Raw genomic sequence first — 22,185 nt, 5'->3', positions numbered from 1 at the left:
GAATAAAGCAGAACTTCCATAAGAGTTAATGATTAGAGGACAGAGGGAGAGAGCCATCTGTATACCCAAGATAAAATCCCTAGGATGTATTGGGGGCAATAAGGAAATAAGATACACTGGAGATACAGGGGATAGAAGATTAGAGAGATGATTATGGGGTGTCTTGACAAAATAGACTAATGCTATCATAAAGAAATGATGCATCTGAATAACAGAACAATATTTATTTGTGGCTTATTTCGCAGTTCATTGCAGGGATCTGGTGGGTAGTCTCTTCCATATAGTGACCCAGGGAACCAGTCTCTTTCTATTTTTTGTGAAGTTTATCATGCCTACTCCCTTTAGCTGGCCATCTATCCAGCAGAGAGAAAAAGTGAGAGTGGCATGGAGGGTTGTGTGTGAGGAGATCTCATTGGTCAGGCCTATAAGTTTTATTGTTTTCATCCAACCCCAACCCCCCCATTGTCAGAAATCTATCTTATAGACATTATTACCTTCAAGAGAGTTTGGAAAATTTGGTATAGCTCCGTGAAGAGAAAAAGGAAGCAGATTTTGGTGCTTTTTTATATCAACATTTTGTCTGAGTGGGTTAAACGTTATCTTGAACTCAGTGGTAAGTCACCCTCAACCTTAGCAGGAGTGGGGCATGCTCACTGGTAACATCTCCTTAAAGGGAGTGGTTTTTGTACATTATATTCACTTCTGTATCTCTAGCATATCATGGGCCTTTAGATAGATGCTGGAGAGTGACAGATCAAAAATTGAAAATAAAAGATTATTCCTAAACATGAAATGAAAGGAAATGGAGTCCAGGTTCTGTGTGGGCAACATTGGCCTTTATTCCCACCCCAGTGTGGGTGAGCTGAATTGGAGACGAAAGTCAGCATGTAGGTTAAGATGGATGGAAATTTAAAGGGTCAGAAGGGTAGGGCTTGGCACATTCCCTTTTTCCTGGGTGGGACATCCTATTTGGGTGGATTCCTACAATTGACTGTCACCCTGGTCTTGTTAGTCTGTTATAAGGAGGCAGGATGATGGGCGTGGTATCTCTTTGACTGCTTCCTGTGGGGAGAAGGGTGGAATTGGCTGCCTATAAGGAAAATGGAAAAATGGGAGAGGGAAGGAAATGGTGTTTACAGGAACATTCTTGGGTCTTCAGTTTGAGCTGGTTGATATCCAAATTGGGTGAGGATATGAGCGGTTGTTTTTTGGGTGACTGCCTGGTAATAGATGGGAGATGAGATGGAGAATTACTTGTCTGAAACTGAGAATGTGAAAAATCATAATTAGTGGCCCTAAAGTAGGAAATAACCAAGGAGGCCATGATTCCAGCACCATGAGGCTGGACTAGCCTGAGGGCATGGTAAATTACCATTAATTCCCACCACCAAGATCTCTGTTTGTTTTAGAGGACCTTTATAAGATGGCAGCATGGAAAAAGTTGCTCCCTTGTTTATTAGAAAAGAGATGGTTTACCTTCCACTAGCAAAATTACTCAGAGTTTAGTTTTCCAGGACAGTGTCCAGGGGGCATCCTAATTTCTGGGGTTGTCTCTCATCAGCAGTTAGGCCTAGCAGGTCAGGAAATTCTGCCAGGTCCTGGGAGGGCTGCAAACCAGAGCCTTAGAAGAATCTGGGCAGTCAGTCTTCCAGTGAGGACCTCCACAGGCTGGGTACAGTTTGTGGGGGAAGATTTGGATTTGGGCATTGCTTTGCCCAGTGTCCTGGCCCACTGCATTTAAAACATGGTCTGGGGGAGATTTTCTTTTTTTGGACTGCCCAGAGTAGTTTTGAGAAGTAGCCGGGTTTTGTCTAATGGTGGAAGGCAATAACTGGAGCTCTGAGAGGCGCTGCCCTCTTTGAAGGCCAGATCAGTGAGATTTTGTTGAGGGGTCTGAGGGCCCTGGGGGAATTTTCTTTTCTCCCCCTTTCTGTCATCTTTTCTCTCTCTACCACCTGGAAGGTGGGTGGGGGACAGTGGAGAGAAGGTGGAAGGGGTGGAATTCTGCAGGTAGGAATGAGGTTGAGGAAGGAGGGGCTGTGGAGGGGCAGAAGGTGGAGGGTTTTCTGTTGGGTCAAAAGAAGACAATGGAGATTCAGATGGCTCGGGGAGGGATGGTTTGGCCCAAAATGAGAGGTCAAAGACCGAAAATAAAAGATTATTCTGTAACGTGAAAGGAAAGGAAACGGATTCCCAGTTCTGTATGGCAATGTCAGCTTTTATTTCCATCTGGGTGCAGGAGAGCTAGAGAAGGCAGGCAGCACGTGGGTTAACGTGGATAAAAATTTCTTTTTTTTAAGTTTCTGTCGGAATTTCTTTCTTTCTTTCTTTCTTTTTTTAATTAAATCATAGCTGTGTGCATTAATGCAATCATGGGGCACCATACACTGGTTTTATATACCATTTGACATGATTAACATAGCCTTCCTCACATTTTCTTAGTTATTGTGTTAAGACATTTATATTCTACATTTGGTAACCGTAGATATGGTCCCACCAAGTACCCTCCCTCCGCCCTTCCTCCCTCGTTGATGGAAATTTAAAGGGTCAGAAGGGTAGGAGTTGACACATCCCCTTTTTCCTGGGTGGGGCATTCTATTTGGGTGGGTTCCTCCATTTCACTCTATCAGAGAGGGGTCCTAGATGTGCTGAACCTTACAGGATGGATTACTAGAAGACAGCTGAGGCAGGGAAGTCAATGAGACAGTTAGCCTGATAATCTGATAGAGCCTGTGTTGGTACAGTTGCAGTAGGAATTTGTTCAGTTTTAGAAACAAAAATGTTCACTTCTGCTATTTTAACATTTTTAGCTTAGAACATAGCCACAGATTAGAGTCTAACCAGAGTCCCTACTGAGTTGAAATCATAGTAGCAAGTTGTGAACTGCAACTGTGTTCCTAGGAAGGGCTTGGACTTTTTTTGGAGGCATTAATTGGAATGTAGCCTCTGGACTTGGGCTATGCCATATTATTGCAACCCAAACAAAATAAAACTTAACTAAATCAGCAAATCCAGATTGGAGTTCAAGTTACTTTAACGGACTCTTGAGATACACAAACTTGCAGTTGTATTATGTATGCAAAATTTGCTCTTTGACCTTACTGTAAGGAAAATTATTAGACTACACGTAATCTTTTGCCAGCTTCCCAGAGTGTTGGACAAGTTAACTCTTTTGTAATTATGCGATTATTTTTAAAATTTTAATTTTAAAATATGCTTGAAAAATAGATGCTGATTCAACAAGAACAGAGAATATCATGAAAAGAATGCATTCTCTGTGCACCCAAGAGAAGCCAAGACACAGGCAACTGGAAGAAATGGATTTGGATTTGGATTTTAGGATGTTCCTCACAGAGGATTTTCTTTGAAATGAAAAGCTAGGGGCAATATCTTTGCGTCCTTCCTCCAGATTTGACTTTTGTATTCTGTGTGTAAGTTGGGACTGACCTCAGGGTCCGGCTGAGACTTAGGTTACATACCTCTGAAGTCTGATGAAAGGCCCCTAAATTTAAGATTATGCAGAGTTGAGTGAGGAATCTCAGAACAGCTTGGAATTCTTGGGAGATTTTTAGTGATTCTTGCTGATCTGGAAATAATGTAAAAACAACAGAAGAGCTTTTTGTGGTATTTGTGTTATGTTTTCTATTGGTTTGGGGAAGAGTCCAACATTAAAGAGGCTTAAAAATAACAAATATTTAAAAAGACATACAATATGCCCTCCCCCTGTCATCCATCTTCACCACTAAAAAACAAACTGTAATAATAAAAATAGCGAGAACAGGAAAAGAAAACAGAAGCAGTGGGCGAAAGCAGTATGCTGGGACGGGAATGAGCAGGATCCGATGGACGGCTGAGGCTAACGTCTGCTGTTAATGCGAGAGTGGTGTGGAAAGTGTGAGGAAATTCCTCAAGTCGAATCTTGAGGAATGGGGAATGGGAGGATGCCAAGGCTCTTTGTGCCCTGAGTTCTTCATTTCCTGAGGCCTCTCGAGATATAAATTATGTGCTCAAGGCAAGGAGTACCTGATGGTCAACTGGTTTGGTTTCTAGCTCAAATCCCCAAGGAGCTGATCCATTGAAATTCCATTCACCTAGTGATCTATTTACTAAATTTACTGATTTTTCTGAAGAAAAAAAATCCTTAATTATTCATAAAGTTTCATGGGAACTCATACTGCCCAGAATAGTTTTTCCATCATCCTTGCAAGTTTGTTGAATGTAAATTGACTAGAAAGTAATTTTTCTTTTTTCTGCTCAGCTTTCTGAATATACACTTACAATTTCACAAGGCTGGAAAAGCAGGTGCCTCTGGAGAGGGTTAGGAGAGGGGTCTATTGGGTATGTCTTTGCATTCCAGAGAGTAGCAAGATCTGATGGGCAGAGAAAAGAGGGACCTCTCACTCTCCAGCATCCATCCCTTCATTCTGTAGGCTAAGAAAGGGGAGTAATGAGTGTCAGAACGACTTCCATAGGCCTCTGAGGCATTGCCAGTTCTTCCAGTACCAATTATGATTAATGGAAACACATTTGGTCAGCTTGGTAAATTCTGCAAAATGGTTCTTCTGAATGTGGACTTTCACTATTTCCCTTTTTCAGAAGAAGAGCCACTCTTTCTAGCTGGAATCTCATGGAGCTAGTCTAGCAACACCTTCTAACTGTTGACAGAAAGAGAAGCTTCCTAGAGGAAGATGTCTGCAGAACCTACAGAAGGAGAAGGGTTCTGAAAGAGGAGGAGGAGTCTGATTAGATGCTCACTTACTGGGATGGGAAGAGAGGCAGTGGCCTAGTAGGGTGGCCAACTCATCCTGGTTTGAAGGTCAATTTCATGGTTTTGGTACTGAAAGACTCAAATTCCAGGGAAATTGGGACAGTTGGTTACCCTAGAACTATTCCAAAGCTGGTTCTGAAAAAGAAAAAGGCAAAAAATAAGGTGGTGGCGGGCAGGGGTTAGGAAAGTGATGCTGTCTGTAACCCTCTTGATCAGGATGGTTTCTTGTGCACTTGTGACTGTGTGGCTCATAGGGAAGATCAAAGGATGCTTGGGAGAAATTCTGTGCCCTGCGCAGTCGGCCCAGGAACCTAATTCTAGGGAAGAGCCTTAGGTTTGTTTCAGGAATCTCGGTTGTACAGTCTATATGCGCTTACTTTTCTAAATGTGCTTTTTTTTCTCTCTTTTCTTAGGGAGGCAGGACACAGTGTGTGAGAGAAGTTTGTCCCATTCTCTCCTGTCCCAAGCACCTTAGTCACATACCCCCAGGACAGTGCTGCCCCAAATGTTTGGGTGAGTGACTATTTTCAGATTAAAGAACAATGTAATTTCTTTTAGGAGTTTCTGCTGAGAGTGTTTATCTACATTGTTATCTTGTGGTTCTTGAGTTGTCCCATTTCAGGTCTTGTTGTAGACACCACTCCTTCTAGTTAAATGAGAAGAAGGTGTATACAGGGCTTGGCTCTTACCTGAGGCCTCTACAGGAGCTTCTCTTGTCTCCCTGTGTCTATAACCCGGTATACCAGATGACATGGAGAAAATGCCTTCTTGTGTAAAAAGAATATTGAAGAAATTACTTTTGATTTGGCCTAGGACTATTGGTAGGAACATAAAAGGCATTTGAAATGAACACATGGAGGAATATAGATGAGTGTGACTTATGGAAATATTCAGGAGGATAACATGTCTTAAAAATAAGTTTTGGAAAGAATCAATCAAGGAGTAACATCTGACAAAAAGAGAGTATGAGCTTTTTCTTACTGTACACTTAATAAATCTTAGGCACTGTGGGAAACACTTTACATGCTTTTTCTCATTTAACTGTCTCAAGAATCTGTGAAATGCAGGTACTAAATGTGCAATACTTACGTGTGATACAGGTGCTATTATGAGTGTTATTGTGCTGTGTAGAAGGTGGATCCCTAGAAGGCGGCACAAGCAATCAGTTATGGATTTGGCATCTCCACATGAGTCTGCATGACCCCTGAGCCTGTGCGCTAAGCCTCTGCAGCTCTCCTTCCCTGGTGACACAGGAGGGCAGAATGTACATTGCCAACTGAAAGGGGACAGTCAGTGATGGGGAGTCTCTAGAGCATGAGAATTTTTTTGACTAACTCACATGCCAGCTTCTTAATGATTTCTGGGGCTAATATATTCCATAATCTCCTCTGTCTTAGTGTTTCTACTGCTGCTGTTTCTCTTGATCTCTGTTCTATTCTTTTTAAAATATCATTCTGTCCTTCTAGGGACCTCTCCCCTCATTTTTTTCACGTGCTATGGTGCCATTGAATCCAGGCTTATGCAGCAGATTTTACTGAAAGTCTGGAGTCCATGAGGGTGATAATTTTACAAAAAAGCTCGGAGAACAAGATAAAATGCAATGTTAAGGTCCCTTGCTCTTAAAGGGTCTTAGTTGCTTTGCTATGGGAGCAATTCACTGATTATCTCTTCTAATTGAACTTCAGTTTCCCATCAGTTACTGCTCAGGTCTTGCCTTGAATCCTCTCTCCTTCCTTTCAATGTTCACTTTCTCCAACTCTAAAAGCATCCTGTTGATTTATTTTTTTGTTTCAAAACTACTAATAGCTATACTCTGTAGACATTTTTTTAAAGACCAAATTGGCAAATAAAACTATTTTGTTAAACTAAGACTGTTTTCTTCTCTTTGATGAATTTTACTGCTAACTTCATCTAATAATGTTTGCCTTCCCGTTACATGTATACACGCACACTTTCAAAGTAAATATGAAATAGAATGAAGGAGAATTGTTTAGACTCTCCTGATTAAAGATATTACCACTTAGACGTGTGCTTCTTGGGTTGCCAGTGTGTGATAAAATTAGCCAGCTTGGGTGGCACAAATCATTGCATTGCATGTCATGTGGAAGCTATGGCCCATCTAAATGGGGAGCTATGGCCCATCTAAATGGGGAGGTGCTCCCAGAGGAGGTGGCAGTTAGGCCTGGCCCCAAAGATAAGCAGGTTTGATTAGTGCTTTGAAGCCAGTATCAGCTCAAAAGTTTCCCACATGAGCAATGGCTATTGTATTGAACGCAGGTTTTTCTGTTCATTTGTGGTCATAAAACAGGCTATAAAAGAAACACTAAGTTTTGAGAAACTTGAAAATTATAATTCCTCCAAATTAGATCTTTTTGGTTGGGTTAAAACCCAGAAGAAAGATGTGCACATGGCTTTAATCAGGTTGTACAGTCTCTGAACCACTCCCTTGAAAGTTTTATCTTATGTTGGGCCATGATGACTTTGGGATGAAAGGAAGAGTTTATGTCCTTTGGGGGTAAAAAGAAACATATACTCACATACAAACAAACAACAACAACAAAAAAAGACAAAAAGAAAAAAAGCAAACATGAGGATGCTTTCTTGAGTCTGAAATCTTCATCTAATTAGATCTTTGGCTGAGTGAGTGCTGATTTGCTCTTAACGTTTCCCTTGACCAGGATTTATCCACATGATGTACCTCTGCCTTTTGCATTACAACATTCCTTTTTTGCTCTCCTCATGTTCAATAAAGAACTCATCAGAGATCAGTGTACACAAAACAGCACCCAGCATACCTCTCAGAATGACATAGCCCAGCAGATTTGAATTACATCACCTCAAATAAAGAGAATACTTACCTGCCACTTATTAGAGGGATGTAATAAGTGTCATGCTCTGTGCTAAAAGCTTTGTATCCACAATTTTAGGAAAAGTGTACAATTTAGTGAGGGATGATTTAAGCCACCGGTCACATTTGTTTAGGAGGATAAACATGTTGAAAAATTTATCAGTTGATTAAAAAATCAGTTGATTGATAGATCTAGCCAGCCAGCCACCCTTACAACAATATTGAGTATTATGATGGTAGCGAAAGCAGCAGGCTGTGGAAACACACGGAGGAATCATTTCTTCAGAGAGGGGAAAGGCCCTCTGCAGAGGCAATGTGGTGCTCAGCCATGAAGATGGTGTATTTTGATTGATGGAGAAGGAAGCGTCTGATCTGTGTAGAGCTCCGTGACTATGTATTTATTTGTCCACTGCCTTTTGCTAGAAAGGATTTGAGGTCACTTGCAAACTACATGAGGAATATATAGCTAAAAGATGATAAAAAGGCAAACCATGTTATCACACACAAAAAATCAACTAAGGCACAGCTATTTTTAATTAATTAATTAATTTATTTATTTTGAGACAGTCTCACTTTGTCTCTCTTAGTAGAGTACTGTGGGCATCATAGCTCACAGCAACCTCAAACTCTTGGGCTCAAGTGATCCTTTTGCCTCAGCCTCTCAAGTAGCTGGGACTATAGACTCCCATTACAATGCCTGGCTAGTTTTAGAGACAGGGTCTCACTCTTGTTCAGGCTGGCTTTGAACTCACCAACTCAAGCAATTCACCTGCCTCGGCCTCCCAGAGTGCTAGGATTACAGGCATGAGCTACCGTGCCTGGCCTGCTATTTTTAATTCTTAAAGAGTAGAAGTATGTCTCTGATGGATTGATAAAAGGAGAATATTTAAAGTAGTGAAAACTGACTTCATCTTTGTTTCCAAGAGGAAACAAAAAAATAATTAACTGCTTAGGGATTTTTCTCATACTATAATGTCCTAAAATTAATGTGTGATTGTACAGAAGTGATCACAACGGGATGGGCCAAGTCCATGTGAGTCAGGCTGCACAGAGTTTTCTGACATTTCAGGATAATCCTAGAGGGGTTCCCTAGAGCAGCAGTTTTCAACCTGTGAGTCGCAACCCACAGGAACTGTATTAAAGGACCACGGCATTAGGAAGGTTGAGAACTACTGCCCTAGAGGAATATTTAGGGAAAGGATGAATTTTTTTTAAATTTTGCAGATAATCTTCTAATTTATTCTGTAAATTCTCAGGAAGTTCAAGTAACCCAGGACCTGGGTATGCATATAAGAACACCTGTATTAGTTGAGATATTATCAATCATTATGATAAATTTGCCTTATCATGACAGAATTTTTGGTTGTATACTTTGATATTAACACTGGAGAAAGGTGGTGATATGGTGAGTAGCATTGTTGATGCCATTTTATTTATGAGCAAAGTCCAAGAGGGCTGGAGAAATCATACATGCTCAAGGTCACAGGGGAGTCCCAAGGTGGGATCTCAATCATAAGTCACTGTTGTCTTTGAGCACCAGTGCATTTGCTCCTTGTGGTGAGAATCAAACTGGTGATTTGGTTCTGCATCTAGACTGTATCCTGGCCTTGAGATTGACTCTGTTAAGAAGATAGCATTTTTTTCTTGACTCTTGCTAATAGAAATTCTGACAACTGTAATTCTGAGAACAACATTTAGTATGTCTTTGTAGGTATTTTCAGCATTTCATCAGGTCTACTGATAAAGATTGCTATTAATCTTTTCACAAGAAAAAAAGGAGTATGAATGGAGATTTGACTGGTAAACATGGATCTTTGACTTTTTAACTTGGTCCTTAATTAAAGTAAAATTTTAGAGACATTTTAATGTGTTTTAAAGAGTAGAAACTGAAATACTACAAGAAAGGAGAAAATTGAATTAATACTGTTTATTTGGGATTGCCCCTGTGGTTGCCAATACAAGCCTCAAGTCAGGGAATACCAGGCTAATTGTACAGAGATGGTACTGCCTATGAAAGCCTGGACACTTAACCTGGAGAGTCGCATTCTGCTTCTACTCACTTTGAGTTAGTGTCCCTCCTTATGTAATTTCTTAACTGAAATGCGATTTTAGTCTGTTCATGTTGCTCTAACAAAATACCATAAACTATATAGCTTTTAAACAATAGAAATTTATTTTTCATAGTTCCAAGGTGGATAAGTTCAAGATCAAGGTGTTGGCAGATTTGGTATCCAATGAGGATCCATGTTCTGTCTCATAGATGAGTTCTTCTTGCTGTGATGAAAGGAATGACGGGGTCTCTCTGGGACCTTGTTAAATAAAGGCATTATTCTAATTCCTGAGGGCTTTGCTCCCTTGTCCTAATCATGCCTCAAAGGCCCCATCTCCTGATACCATCGTATCAGTGATTAGATTTAAACATAGGAATTTTGTAGGGACACAGACATTTAGCCAATAGTGGTAGTATTTCATTAGTTTTTCTTCTTGCTCATTCTAGTCCTTGGGATATCTTGACTCCTTATACCTTCACCCACCCTCTCTACCAATATCCAGTTTTTAGATACAATAATTTCACTTGGTCTTTAACATGCATCTCTTATGTTACGTCTTCCACAACATCTTTTCTGACTCTCTGTTGTCACAGTTTCCAGGATGGCTTCTTTCCAGAAGTTACCATACCAAAGTATTGAAATGATCTTTCTTTTACAGTTTGCCTTCCCACTAGACAGTGAGCTTCATGAGGGAGGCTTATGTCTTTATTATTTTGGTTTACTATAGTAGACACATAGTAGATTTGTTGAACTTTAAAAGTTCATTGTAGAGTCAAATTCTTTATAAGAATGATTCTCTGAATTGATGACCTCTGGAGAGCCACTGGGCACATCTGACCTAAGGTTCTATTTTTGTACAGGGGGTTTCCCTTACCTGATATAGTGGGAATGTTTAACAGTCCTGTGATGTGATTGCTGATACCAAAATGGGACATCTCTGGTTCTGTCTTACTTAAACTGTGCCATCTCAACTGTGTCATCTCTTCCCTCTAGGTCAGAGGAAAGTGTTTGACCTTCCTTTTGGGAGCTGCCTCTTTCGGAGTGACGTTTATGACAATGGATCTTCATTTCTTTACGATAACTGCACAGCATGTTCCTGCAGGGTAAGGTGGCTCTGAAAGGCTGTAGTCCAACAGTGGTAGGAATTTGAGTTTTAGTTTTAACATAGCTAAAGGTGATGGTGTGTTATTTTTTGGTGGGAGATATTATTGATGCTATTTTACAAGTAATGTTATGTTACTTAAGGTCATAAAGAAGTTCATACAGAGGACCCTAAGTAAAAATCACTGTCTTTTAGGGACACACAAGTGAGCTTCTGATGGTGAAAACCAAACTCTGAAAGGCTTTTCTGAGGATTTTCAAAATCAGACAACTAACTGCATGTGGCTGAATTCCCTGGCTCAACTCCCTGGCTCTACTTTTCCAAGATGAATTCTGAAACACACCTGGCAGTAAAAATGGCTTTAATCACATTCATGAGAAAAGAAAGGCCTGGATTTGCAGTTCATCACAAAGATAAACCTGGTAGTTTGGAAAGGGAGTATTTATATGTTGTTCACTGTGCCATGTCTTACTTGAGGCATTGCTCAGTTTTTTTCCAAAGGCAACCAGAAGTCTAATTACTGGCTAAGGAAGAATTTCAGCTAACTACAGCTCCAGAATTTTAAAAGGCACACATAACACATTCATAGACTGCACTTATGCAGTGGTCTATTTTTGAAACCAAAAAAAGAAGCTCTTATCATAGAGGACTTTATGTTATTCATTAGTGAGCTAATGAATCCCATTTGTATGACACCAGTTTTAAAATACATTTTGGTCATAATGGTTATTGTTGTTTTGTTTAATAGTTAAAGGCCTAGAGAGGGAAAGAGAGGATCTTTCTTCAGTGTCAGGTATGAGTCAGTAGCTAGGATTAGAGTTCAGCAGTTCCTCATGGCTTGAGGCATGCTTTGCTAAGTAGCATTTTCTTAGTTATTGTATGTAGACATTTGTATTCTGCATTTAGTGGGTTTCACTTGTACCCATTCAAAGATGCACCATACGTGTGGCCCCACCCATTACCCTCCCTCCACCATAACGTCCCCCCTCCCTTCCCCTCCCTTGGCCCTTTCCGCATATTCTTGTGCTATAGTTGGGTTATAGCCTTCATATGGAAGATATAAATTAGCTTCATAGTACCGCTGAGTACATTGGATACTTTTTCTTCCATTCTTGAGATACTTTACTAAGAAGAATATGTTCTAGCTCCATCCATGTAAGCATGAAAGAGGTAAAGTCTCCATCTTTTTTTAAGGCTGCATAATATTCCATGGTATACATGTACCACAATTTGCTAGTCCATTCGTGGGTCGATGGGCACTTGGCCTTCTTCCATGACTTAGCAATTATGAATTGGGCTGCAATAAACATTCTGGTACAGATGTCTTTGTTCTATTGTGATTTTTGGGTCTTCTGGGTATATACCTAGTAAAGGAATTATAGGATCAAATGGCAGGTCTATTTTTAGATCTCTAAGTATTCTCCAAACATCCTTCCAAAAGGAATGTATTAGTGTGCATTCTCACCAGCAGTGTATAAGTGTGTCCTTTTCTCTGCATCAATGCCAACATCTCTGGTTTTGGGATTTTGTTATGTGGGCTACTCGTACTGGGGTTAGGTGATATCTCAAAGTAGTTTGGATTTGCATTTCTCTGATGATTAAGGACGATGAGCTTTTTTCATGTGTCTGTAGATCGTGCGTCTGTCTTCTTTAGAAAAGTTTCTCTTGAAGTCCTTTGCCCACCCTGAGATGGGATCACTTGTTCTTTTCTTGCTAATACATTTGAGTTCTCTGTGAATTCTGGTTATTAAGCCTTTATTAGGTATAACCTGCAAATATTTTCTCCCATTCTGGGGGCTGTCTGCTTGCTTTACTTACTATGTTCTTGGCTGTGCAGAAGCTTTTTAGTTTGATCAGGTCCCAGTAATGTATTTTTGATACTGCTTCAATTGCCTGGGGAGTCCTCCTCATAAAATATTTCACCCAGGCCGATTCCTTCAAGAGTTTTCCCTGCACTTTCTTCAAGTATTTTTATAGTTTCATGTCTTAAGTTTAAATCTTTAATCCAGTGAGAGTCTATCTTAGTTAATGGTAAAAGGTATGGGTCCAGTTTCAGTCTTCTACAGATCTCCAGCCAGTTCACCCAGAACCATTTGTTAAATAGGGAATCTTTTCCCCACTGAATGTTTTTAGTTGGCTTGTCAAAGATCAAATAACGGTAAGTAGCTGGATTCATCTCTTGGTTCTCTATTCTGTTCCAGACATCTACTTCTCTGTTTTTGTGCCAGTACCATGTTGTTTTGATCATTATCGATTTATAGTACAGTCTCATGTCTGGTAGCATGATTCCTCCTGCTTTGTTTTTATTGCTGAGTAATGTTTTGGCTATTCGAGGTTTTTTCTGATTCCATATAAAATGAAGTATTATTTTTTCAAGATCTTTAAAATATGACAATAGGAATTGCATTAAAATTATATATTGCTTTGCGTAGTGCAGACATTTTAACGATGTTGATTCTTCCCAGCCATGAGCATGGTATGTTTTTCCATTTGTTAACATCTTCAGCTATTTCTTTTCTTAAAGTTTCATAGTGCTATTTATAGAGATCTTTCATGTCCTTTGTTAGATAAACTCCGAAATATTTCATCTTCTTTGGCACTACTGTGAAAGGAATAGAGTCCTTGACTGTTTTTTCGGCTTGGGTATTATTGGTATATATAAAGGCTACAGATTTATGGGTGTTGATTTTATAGTCTGAGACATTGCTGTATTCCTTGATCACTTCTAGAAGTTTTGTAGTAGAATCCCTAGTGTTTTCCAGATATACGATCATGTCATCTGCAAAGAGTGAGTTTGATCTCTTCTGACCCTATGTGGATACCCTTGATCACCTTTTCTTCCCTAATTGCAATGGCTAAAACTTCCATTACAATGTTAAAGAGCAATGGAGACAATGGGCAGCCTTGCCTGGTTCCTGATCTAAGTGGAAATGATTTCAATTTAACACCATTCAATACGATATTGGCTGTGGATTGGCTGTAGATGGCCTCTATTAGTTTAAGAAATGTCCCTTCTATACCAATTTTCTTAAGTGTTCTGATCATGAAGGGATGCTGGAGATTATCAAAAGCTTTTTCTGCATCAATTGAGAGAATCATATGGTCTTTATTTTTTAGTTTATGTGCTGAATTACATTTATAGATTTATGTATATTGAACCAGACTTGAGAGCCTGGGATAAATCCCACTTGGTCATGGTGTATAATTTTTTTGATGTGTTGTTGGATTCTGTTTGTTAGGATCTTATTGAGTATTTTAGCCTCAATATTCATTAGTGATATTGGTCTATAATTTTCTTTTCTTGTTGGGTCTTTCCCTGGTTTGGGGATCAAGGTGATATTTGCTTCGTAGAATGTGTTGGGTAATACTCCTTCTTTTTCTATATTTTGGAAGAGGTTTAGTAATATAGGTATTATATAGGTATAATATAATTCTTCTTTAAAGGTTTGGTAGAATTCTGATGTAAAGCCATCTGATCCTGGGCTTTTCTTTTTAGGGAGATTTTGTATAGTTGATGCTATTTCAGAACTTGATATAGGCTTGTTCAATATTTCCACTTCATTCTGGCTAAGTCTTGGTAGGTGGCGTACTTCCAAATATTGGTCAATTTCTTTCAGATTTTCATATTTCTGAAAGGAAGTTTCTTGTGATATTCATTAAGGATTTTTTGAATTTCTGAGGGGTCTGTTGTTATTTCATCTTTACCATTTCTGATTGATGAAGTTAAGATTTTACTCTTTTTTTCTGGTTAGGTTGGCCAAAGGTTTATCTATTCTATTGATCTTTTCAAAAAACCAACTTTTGGATTCATTGATCTGTTGTATAATTCTTTTGTTTTCAATTTCATTTAATTTTGCTCTGATTTTGGTTATTTCTTTTCTTCTGCTGGGTTTGGGGTTGGAATGTTCTTCCTTCTCCAGTTGCTTGAGATGTCCCATTAAGTTATTAACTTCCTCTCTTTCTGTTTTCTTTAGGAAGGCTTGCAGTGCTATAAATTTCCCTCTTAGGACTGCCTTTGCAGTATCCCAGAGGTTCTGATAATTCATTTCTTCATTGTTGTTTTCTTACAAAAATTTGGTGATTTCCCTCTTAATCTCATCTATAACCCATCTATACTTCAGTATAAGGTTATTTAGCTTCCATGTTCTTGTATGGGTATGCAGATTCCTGTTGTTATTGAGTTCAACTTTTATTCCATGATGGTCTGAGAAAATGCAAGGGATAATTTCTATTTTTTAAAATTTGCTGAGGTTAGATTTGTGGCCAAGGATGTGGTCAATTTTGGAGTATGTTCCGTGGGCTGATATGAAGAATGTATATTCAGTTTTGTTGGGATGAAATGTTCTGTAGATGTCTGTTAAGTCCAGATGTTGAATGGTTAAGTTTAAATCTAAGATTTCTTTGCTTAGCTTCTTTTTGGAGGATCTATCCAGCCCTGCTAAAGGGGTATTAAAATCTCCAACTACTATGGAACTGGAGGAAATCAAATTGCTCATGTCCATTAGAGTTTCTGTTATAAATTGAGGTGCATTGTGGTTGGGTGGATAAATGTTAATGATTGAACTCTCATCATATTGAGTATTACCTTTAACAAATATGAAGTGTCCATCCTTATCCTTCCTTATTTTGGTTGGTTTAAAGCCTATTGCATCTGCGAATAGGATTGCAACGCCTGCTTTTTTTCTGCTTTTCATTTGCCTGGAGTATAGATGACCATCTCTTCACCTTGAGTCTATATTTGTCTTTTAATGTAAGATGAGATTCTTGTATGCAGCAGATATCTGGCTTGAGTTTTTGTATCCAGTCAGCCAACCTGTGCCTCTTTAGAGGACAATTTAAACCATTCACATTAATTGAGAATATTGATAAGCCTTTCGAGAGTGCGGTGGACATTTTTAATCTTTTTGCAACTGTGGAAGTTAGAATTTAATCAAAATTTTCTGGGTGGGTTTACTTTTGTGGTGGAGGATTATGCTGGTCTTTATGGAGGATAGGTCTGAGAATATCCTGGAGAGCTGGTTTAGCTGTGGCAAATTTCTTCAACATGTGAATGTCATTGAAGTATTTAATTTCTCCATCATAAATGAAACTCAGTTTAGCTGGGTACAGGATCCTGGTTTGAAACTTATTTTGTTTTAGCAGATTAAAAGTCAATGATCATCCTCTTCTAGCTTGAAAAGTTTCAGTAGAGAGATCTGCAGTTATTCTGATATTCTTCCCCTTGTAGGTAATGGTTATCTTTCGTCTGGCTGCTTTCAAAATTTTCTCCTTCATATTAACTTTAGTGAAATTGATTATGATGTGTCTGGGGGATGTCTTATTCAGGTTGAGTCGTACTGGAGTTATGACTGTCAGCTATCTGAAATTCAGAATCTCTTGGAATGTCTGCAAAGTTCTCTTTCATAATCTCATGGAGAAGAGACTCTGTGGCTTGTGAAGCCACTTCATCAGTTGCGGGGATCCCTATAAGACGAATATTGGTATTCATAGAATTATCCCAGAGCTCTCTGAGAGAGTGATCTGTTTTTGCCCTCCATTTCTCTTCCTCTCTGAGAGTTTGGGAGCATTCGAAAGCTTTGTCTTCAATGTCAGAAATCCTTTCTTCTGCTTGCTCTATTTTGTTACTGAGGGATTCTACTGTGTTCTTCAGATCTTTGAGGGCTGCAACTTCTTGTCTCAATGTGTCAAAATCTTTGATCATTTGGTCTTTGAATTCGTTGAATTCTTGAGACATCTTTTGGGTTATTGCTTGGAATTCTAATTCGATTTTATTTGCTATCCAGATTCTGAATTCAATTTCTGACATCTCAGCTATTTGTTTGTGCATGGGATCTTGTGCTGTGTCTGCCCCATTGATCCTTGGGGGAGTTGATCTACTCTGATTATTCATATTGGTAGAGTTTTTCCTTTGATTTCGTCTCATGATTGTTTTTCACCGTTGCCTCTGGCCATCCTCAGATTTGGCATGGTGTCTCTCCGAGATTAGATCCTGGGGGGGATCACTGTATTGTTCTTTGTAGACAGTGACCCTGTGTAGCTCTTCTGAGGAGTTCTGGTTGTGGGAGCAGCTCCAGAGTGTGACACCCCCAGATCCAGCAACAGGGCGGAGCTGGTGCACAAGGTTCTGGGAGTGCCTGGCGCCCAGTGACTTTGGCACAGAGGGCTCAAGGCTCCCACAGTGTCTGGCCAGGAGAAGGACTCCGTTCAGAGGCAGAGAGGGCTCCTGAGGGTATGCAGGTGCCAGAGTCTCTGGCCAGATGAGCCGGGCGGGTGTGGAGGCAGGCTGGGTAAAGGAGGGAGTACGCCCTGTTGCACGGCTCCCGGAATTCCTCGTCAGGGCATGGGGAGGCCTGGTGGGTGTGGTAGAGGTCCCGGCGCACCTCTTACTGGGGTCTAGGAGGGTGCCAATCATGGGTCCTGGTGTAGCTCTTCCAGAGGTGGGAGGGTGCCAATCACGGGTCCCAGTGCAGCTCTGTGGAGGTCTGGGAGGGTGCCTGCTTTGCTAAGTAGCATGCACCATTTCAGGGAGTGACTGTGTCAGGGCTGAATTGTCTGTTCCCTTAAGTACTGAACACAGTAATCCCTAAACCTGAAAATGTTTTCCTGAGGCCCCTTCCTTCTGTCATTGTGTTATCCTCTGTTAAACATATAACAACTCCTTCTTTTTGCCTTAGCCTCTGTCCTTAGACTTTGCTTTTCCACTAAGAATTTCGCAGATTATAGCTTCCTTTAGGGGTTGCTGAGCCTTTGGTAAAACACATCACATTCCTAATTCTCTGGACTGCCAGAAAGCGAGGCATGTTGTGAATGAGTGTTAGTTATACTTGGAGTTCTTTGGTTCATGGGTTCTTTGAGAGATGATTAGACAGTATATCCCAGTGCTTAGCAAGTAGTGCAATTAACACTTCCTCCAAGAGGTTATTTTATTAGGGTATTAGAGTATGAATTCATGATGTTTGAGAAATCAAGCTGCAATCATTTGGGGTAATCAGCATTATTTTCCCTTATAGCTTCCCTCTTTAGCATTCTCATCCAATGCACCTTACGATTTCCATGGCAGATGCAGGGAACTGTTTAATGCAGTTGGCCTTGGCATGATGCAGTAATTAGGGGGATCAACTCCCCTGCACAGTTGGAAATCCATATATAATGTTGACTTCCCCGAAAACTTAACTACTAATATTCTACTGTTGTCTGGTGGCCTTATTGATGCCTTAAACAATCAACACACATTTTGTATGTTATACATATTATATGCTATATTCCTGCAATAAAGTAAGCTAGAGAAAAATAATTATTATTAAGAAAATAATAAGGAAGAGAAAATATATTCACTATTCATTAAGTGGAAGTGGGTCATGCTAAAGGTCTTTGTCCTTGTCATCTTCACATTGAGCAACCTGGTAAGGAGGAGAAGAAAGAGGTGGGGTTGGTGATGGTGTCTCCAAGGAGGCAGGTGGCGGAGGTGGAGGAGGAGGTGGGAGAGGTAGGCACACTTGGTGTAACTCTTGTTGAACACCATCTACATGTAAGTGTGTCTGTGCAGTTGAAACACAAGTTGTTCAAGGGTCACTTGTTTAATTTGCTAAATGCAGTATGGTTTCAGATCTTTGTGCCTTGAAATTTGATGATTCCTTTACCTGCAGTGTTATCATCTTTTAATTTGATCATCAAACATGTCTTCATTCACAACTTCCTAGTGCAATGTTTCCTGGTCCAGAGAGGCTTTTCTAGGTAATTTTTCTTTCTTCTTTGCTATCTGTCCACCTTTACTAACACTGTTTATTACATTTATTGTACTTTATTTCTTTGTATGGGTATCTCCCTTCTTACAGTGTAAGCCCCTTGAGAAGAGAAGTACTTTCATCCATTTCTGTATTCTCATTGCTTAACCCAGTGCTAGACACTGCAGTCTAATGAGATTGACTTGAGTTTGACAATTACGTTTGCACTCTCCCCCTAGCAAAAGTGCTACACACCTCATTGCTGAATATCACTATGGTCACCTTCTAAGTACTGCCCTTGGGAAGCTATGCACTGATGCCAGCAACTAGTACACCATTCAAAGCAATTTTGGAAGTATTTTTCTGGAATGGCCATTACAGCTATCATTGTGTTATCCTTGATGTCCTGAATGTCATCAAAATGTCTTCTTTTCAATATTTCCTTTATCTCTGGGTAAAGAAGAAAGTCATTGAGGGCCATATCAGGTGAATAGGGAGGGTGTTCCAATCTAGTTATTTGGTTAGTGGCTAAAAAACTCCCTCAGAGACAGTGCTATGTGAACTGGTGCACTGTCATGATGTAAGAGCCATACCTTTCTCCTGCCAAGATGTTCAGTTAAGATTTTCCTAACTATTTTTCTATCCAAGTTTGCTTGGTCTGCTGTGCTTCTCAGAGTCTGGCCATTATTTTGACACACAATTTGATTAATTTTTGCGATGTTTTCATCAGTAATGCTCATTACTGGCCACTCTGACCACTTTTCATTAATGAAGCTTTCTCTCTCCTTAGAAAAACATTTACTCCATTTGTACACTGCTGTTTTCTTCTTGGCATTATCTCCATAAACTTGGACTAACATGTCCCTCATTTCACTTCCACTCTTTACCAAGTTGAACAAGAAATATAATGTTTTTTTGTTACTCTAATTTAAGCTTTGGCATTTTTGAGATGACACATAAAAACGTACAACAACAATAGTGAATGCCACTCAGCAAGATACTGCCATATGTTGACACAAACACAGCTGTGAGACACTGATATGCCAGGGTTATGAAACCTTACCAAATTGTTTGTACAGTGCTAGCAACATCAGCACATGGTGACAAGTTTGTGAACTTAACTGTCAGTCTTCATATAGTACATATCATGAAGCATGCAGATCTACAGTGAAGTATGCATTGAGAGCTAGTGAATGCCCATGTTTTTAAAACAAGAAATCAGGACACGTAGTTGGACAAGATTTTTTTCCACTTTTGGTGTCACAATGTAATAATTTCTAAGTACTAGGTGCTTTACATTTAAAATGCATGGTGAACTTGAGAAGTCATTGGTGGAATAGCACTTCTTTAGAAATGGAGTCATGTTTTTTTAAGTTGTAGATATAAACATTTAAGTGACCTGCCTGGTCTAAGGTGACTCTGTTTAAGGTAGAGCTCTAGGTCCAGGTCCAGTTTTGAAATTGTTCATTCAGTTCCTTCTTGAACACAGAGCACCTTTAAGGAATTTCATCCTGTGGTGGTACATTACTCGTAATTTTTGCTCTTTCATCAAAGATATCCTGCCTTTATGTTAAACTCAATAAAGACTTGGAGGAGACCCAAGAGAGCACTGCTAATGCAGGATGTGAATGAGGCACAGGGTGGGAAGAAGGAAACTGGCGAACCCACTATGAGCTGGGCTCTCCTGCACCGTGATGGCTGGTACAAGCTCATCAGTCTTTTGAGCAAGAAGTGTTGAACTTCTGGGAGGTGGGCATTGTAAGCTGTCATCTCCATAGTTTCATTATAGTCTAGTCCAGATATTTGAGCAACAAACAACATTTTGAAGTGAATGAAAAATTATTGCAATAAATTAAAATATGGTATCTGCAGAATATATTTTGAAATGGTTAGTCATGTGTTCTTAAAGAAAGGGCAGACAGGCTATTTGGTGGAGGTAAAAATTATTTTTAATTTCCAGTTTGCTTTTGGGCCCTCAGGACTCTACTGTGGTATGTAAGAAGAAGTGCTCCCATCCTGGTAGCTGTGACAAAGGTGAGGAGGGCTGTTGTGAAGAATGCATTTTACAAGTACCCCTGGAAAACATCAAAGTGTGCAAGTTTGGCAACAAGATTTTCCGGGTATGTCATGAGATGAGCTCGTGGGCTACTAGATAGATTGTTGGAAAGCTCCAGAAAAAAGTATACATTGCATCATCCCATAATTTATATCTGCATTTGTATATGTGTGCATATATGTAATGTATTTATTTATAATTAAGTATTATATACATTTAGAATCAAGTGCAAAGAAGGGCAGAGAGCAACTGTTTGAAAAATGTTTTTCTTTGGCTATATTTTTGCTGAATAATTTTCAACCTGTAAAAAATTACTGTATTTTCCAAATGTGGTAAGCCAGCAATTGGGTTGAGCTGAGATTCCCTGTAGATGGTGTAGTTGTGGGTGGCCAAATGCCTGAGAGTACCTCATCCACTGAGAGATGCTTAGTGACCCTCATCATGTTTAAGACCCTTTTAATATCTTGATGGATCTATATAGGTTATACTATTAGAAGCTTTTTCAAAAAACTACTTTTCCAAGGAGAAATTTGTCATATAAAAGGTGTCCAGGTGAGGATACTCATGGTGTACATGGCCAGTGGAGTAGCTGAGTACAGGCGAGAGAGCCCTGGGTATCTTGCCCATATGTGCGTTTTACATTATTTTCTGAGGACCCCAAGTGGGGAGCTAAGCAATGACCATTTAAACCTCAGAATGTAGGTCACTGGCTTTGTCCAACTCCCAGGGGTGGAAGGAGTCATTCTGTAGCTGAAGGTGTCACCTTTTGATGCCCATGAGAATTGAGGTCCTCAGCATGAAGCTAGGTGTGGGGGCTCCACAGGCATGTTGCACTGAGCTCGACTTCCCAGCACACTGGTACAGTGAGATGGAGAGGTCTCGGTGCTGATGGAATCAGCAGGAAGACAAGAGGTAGCAGGCTCAACAAGGGGCAACATGTGTATTATATTTTTACCAGGCTTTTAAGCCTCTCATATGCCATCCTTAACTAAAGTCACCCTCTATCACCAGAGCACCCAGATGAAATAGACTCACTCTTATGAATATGTGGCGTGTGATGTCACCTTGTGAAAAGTTTCCTCTAAGTGACTGAGGCCTGAAATAATTTATAGAGACACTAAGGAGTCCTAGAAATGTATATACTCAGAGGACTTAGAAAACTTAGGTGACTGTTATGGAGAGTTAGGTCTTTCTCTCCTGAAAGGCACTAGAGGGTAGGTAGTACTTAAAATAGCTTCAGAAAGTGAGGAAGGGAAAGAGGTGAAGTCATCAATGATGTGAACTTATTTCTCTGTTTTTAACAAAATCTGCCACTGAGATCCTCAAGCCCAAGAAGGAATCCTTGTTTTGCTTTCAGGCCCAGCTCTGTTGTCTGTGACTGTTTTAACCACACGCAAAGATACACATCCCTGCCTGTTCTCGAGAGATCCCAGGGCTTCGTGTGGCAGAATATTTGGCAATTTTGTGGACTATAAATCTGATGAGCCAAAAATTCCTCGAATAACTCTTTCTGTCCGATCAGGGGTCTAGGTTAGGAAATGTGTCCCCAGCCCTGCTTTCTGAGAGGAAAGTACCAGATAGGCAGGTACAGGACATGCATGGCTCTTAGAGTCTTCTGTCCGAGCTCTGCATGGTT

The 22,185-nt window shown here is 39.9% G+C and overlaps 1 protein-coding gene across 2 annotated transcripts in view; it reads left to right on the top strand.

Moving 5' to 3' along the window:
• The window catches only part of BMPER (BMP binding endothelial regulator), a 280,186-nt gene that overhangs the window by 143,582 nt on the left and 114,419 nt on the right, over window positions 1-22,185 (top strand). For both annotated transcript variants that reach the window (XM_053553841.1, XM_053553840.1), the window contains exons 7-9: window positions 5,182-5,281; window positions 10,661-10,770; window positions 20,473-20,613. In XM_053553841.1, coding sequence (XP_053409816.1) covers window positions 5,182-5,281; window positions 10,661-10,770; window positions 20,473-20,613 — 351 coding nt within the window. The remainder of the gene's footprint in view (window positions 1-5,181; window positions 5,282-10,660; window positions 10,771-20,472; window positions 20,614-22,185) is intronic.

Source organism: Nycticebus coucang, chromosome 11 (assembly GCF_027406575.1).
Source record: "Nycticebus coucang isolate mNycCou1 chromosome 11, mNycCou1.pri, whole genome shotgun sequence".
NCBI lineage: Eukaryota > Metazoa > Chordata > Mammalia > Primates > Lorisidae > Nycticebus > Nycticebus coucang.
The sequence above is the reverse complement of the archived record's forward strand: the minus strand, read 5'-3'. Positions and strand labels throughout refer to the sequence as shown.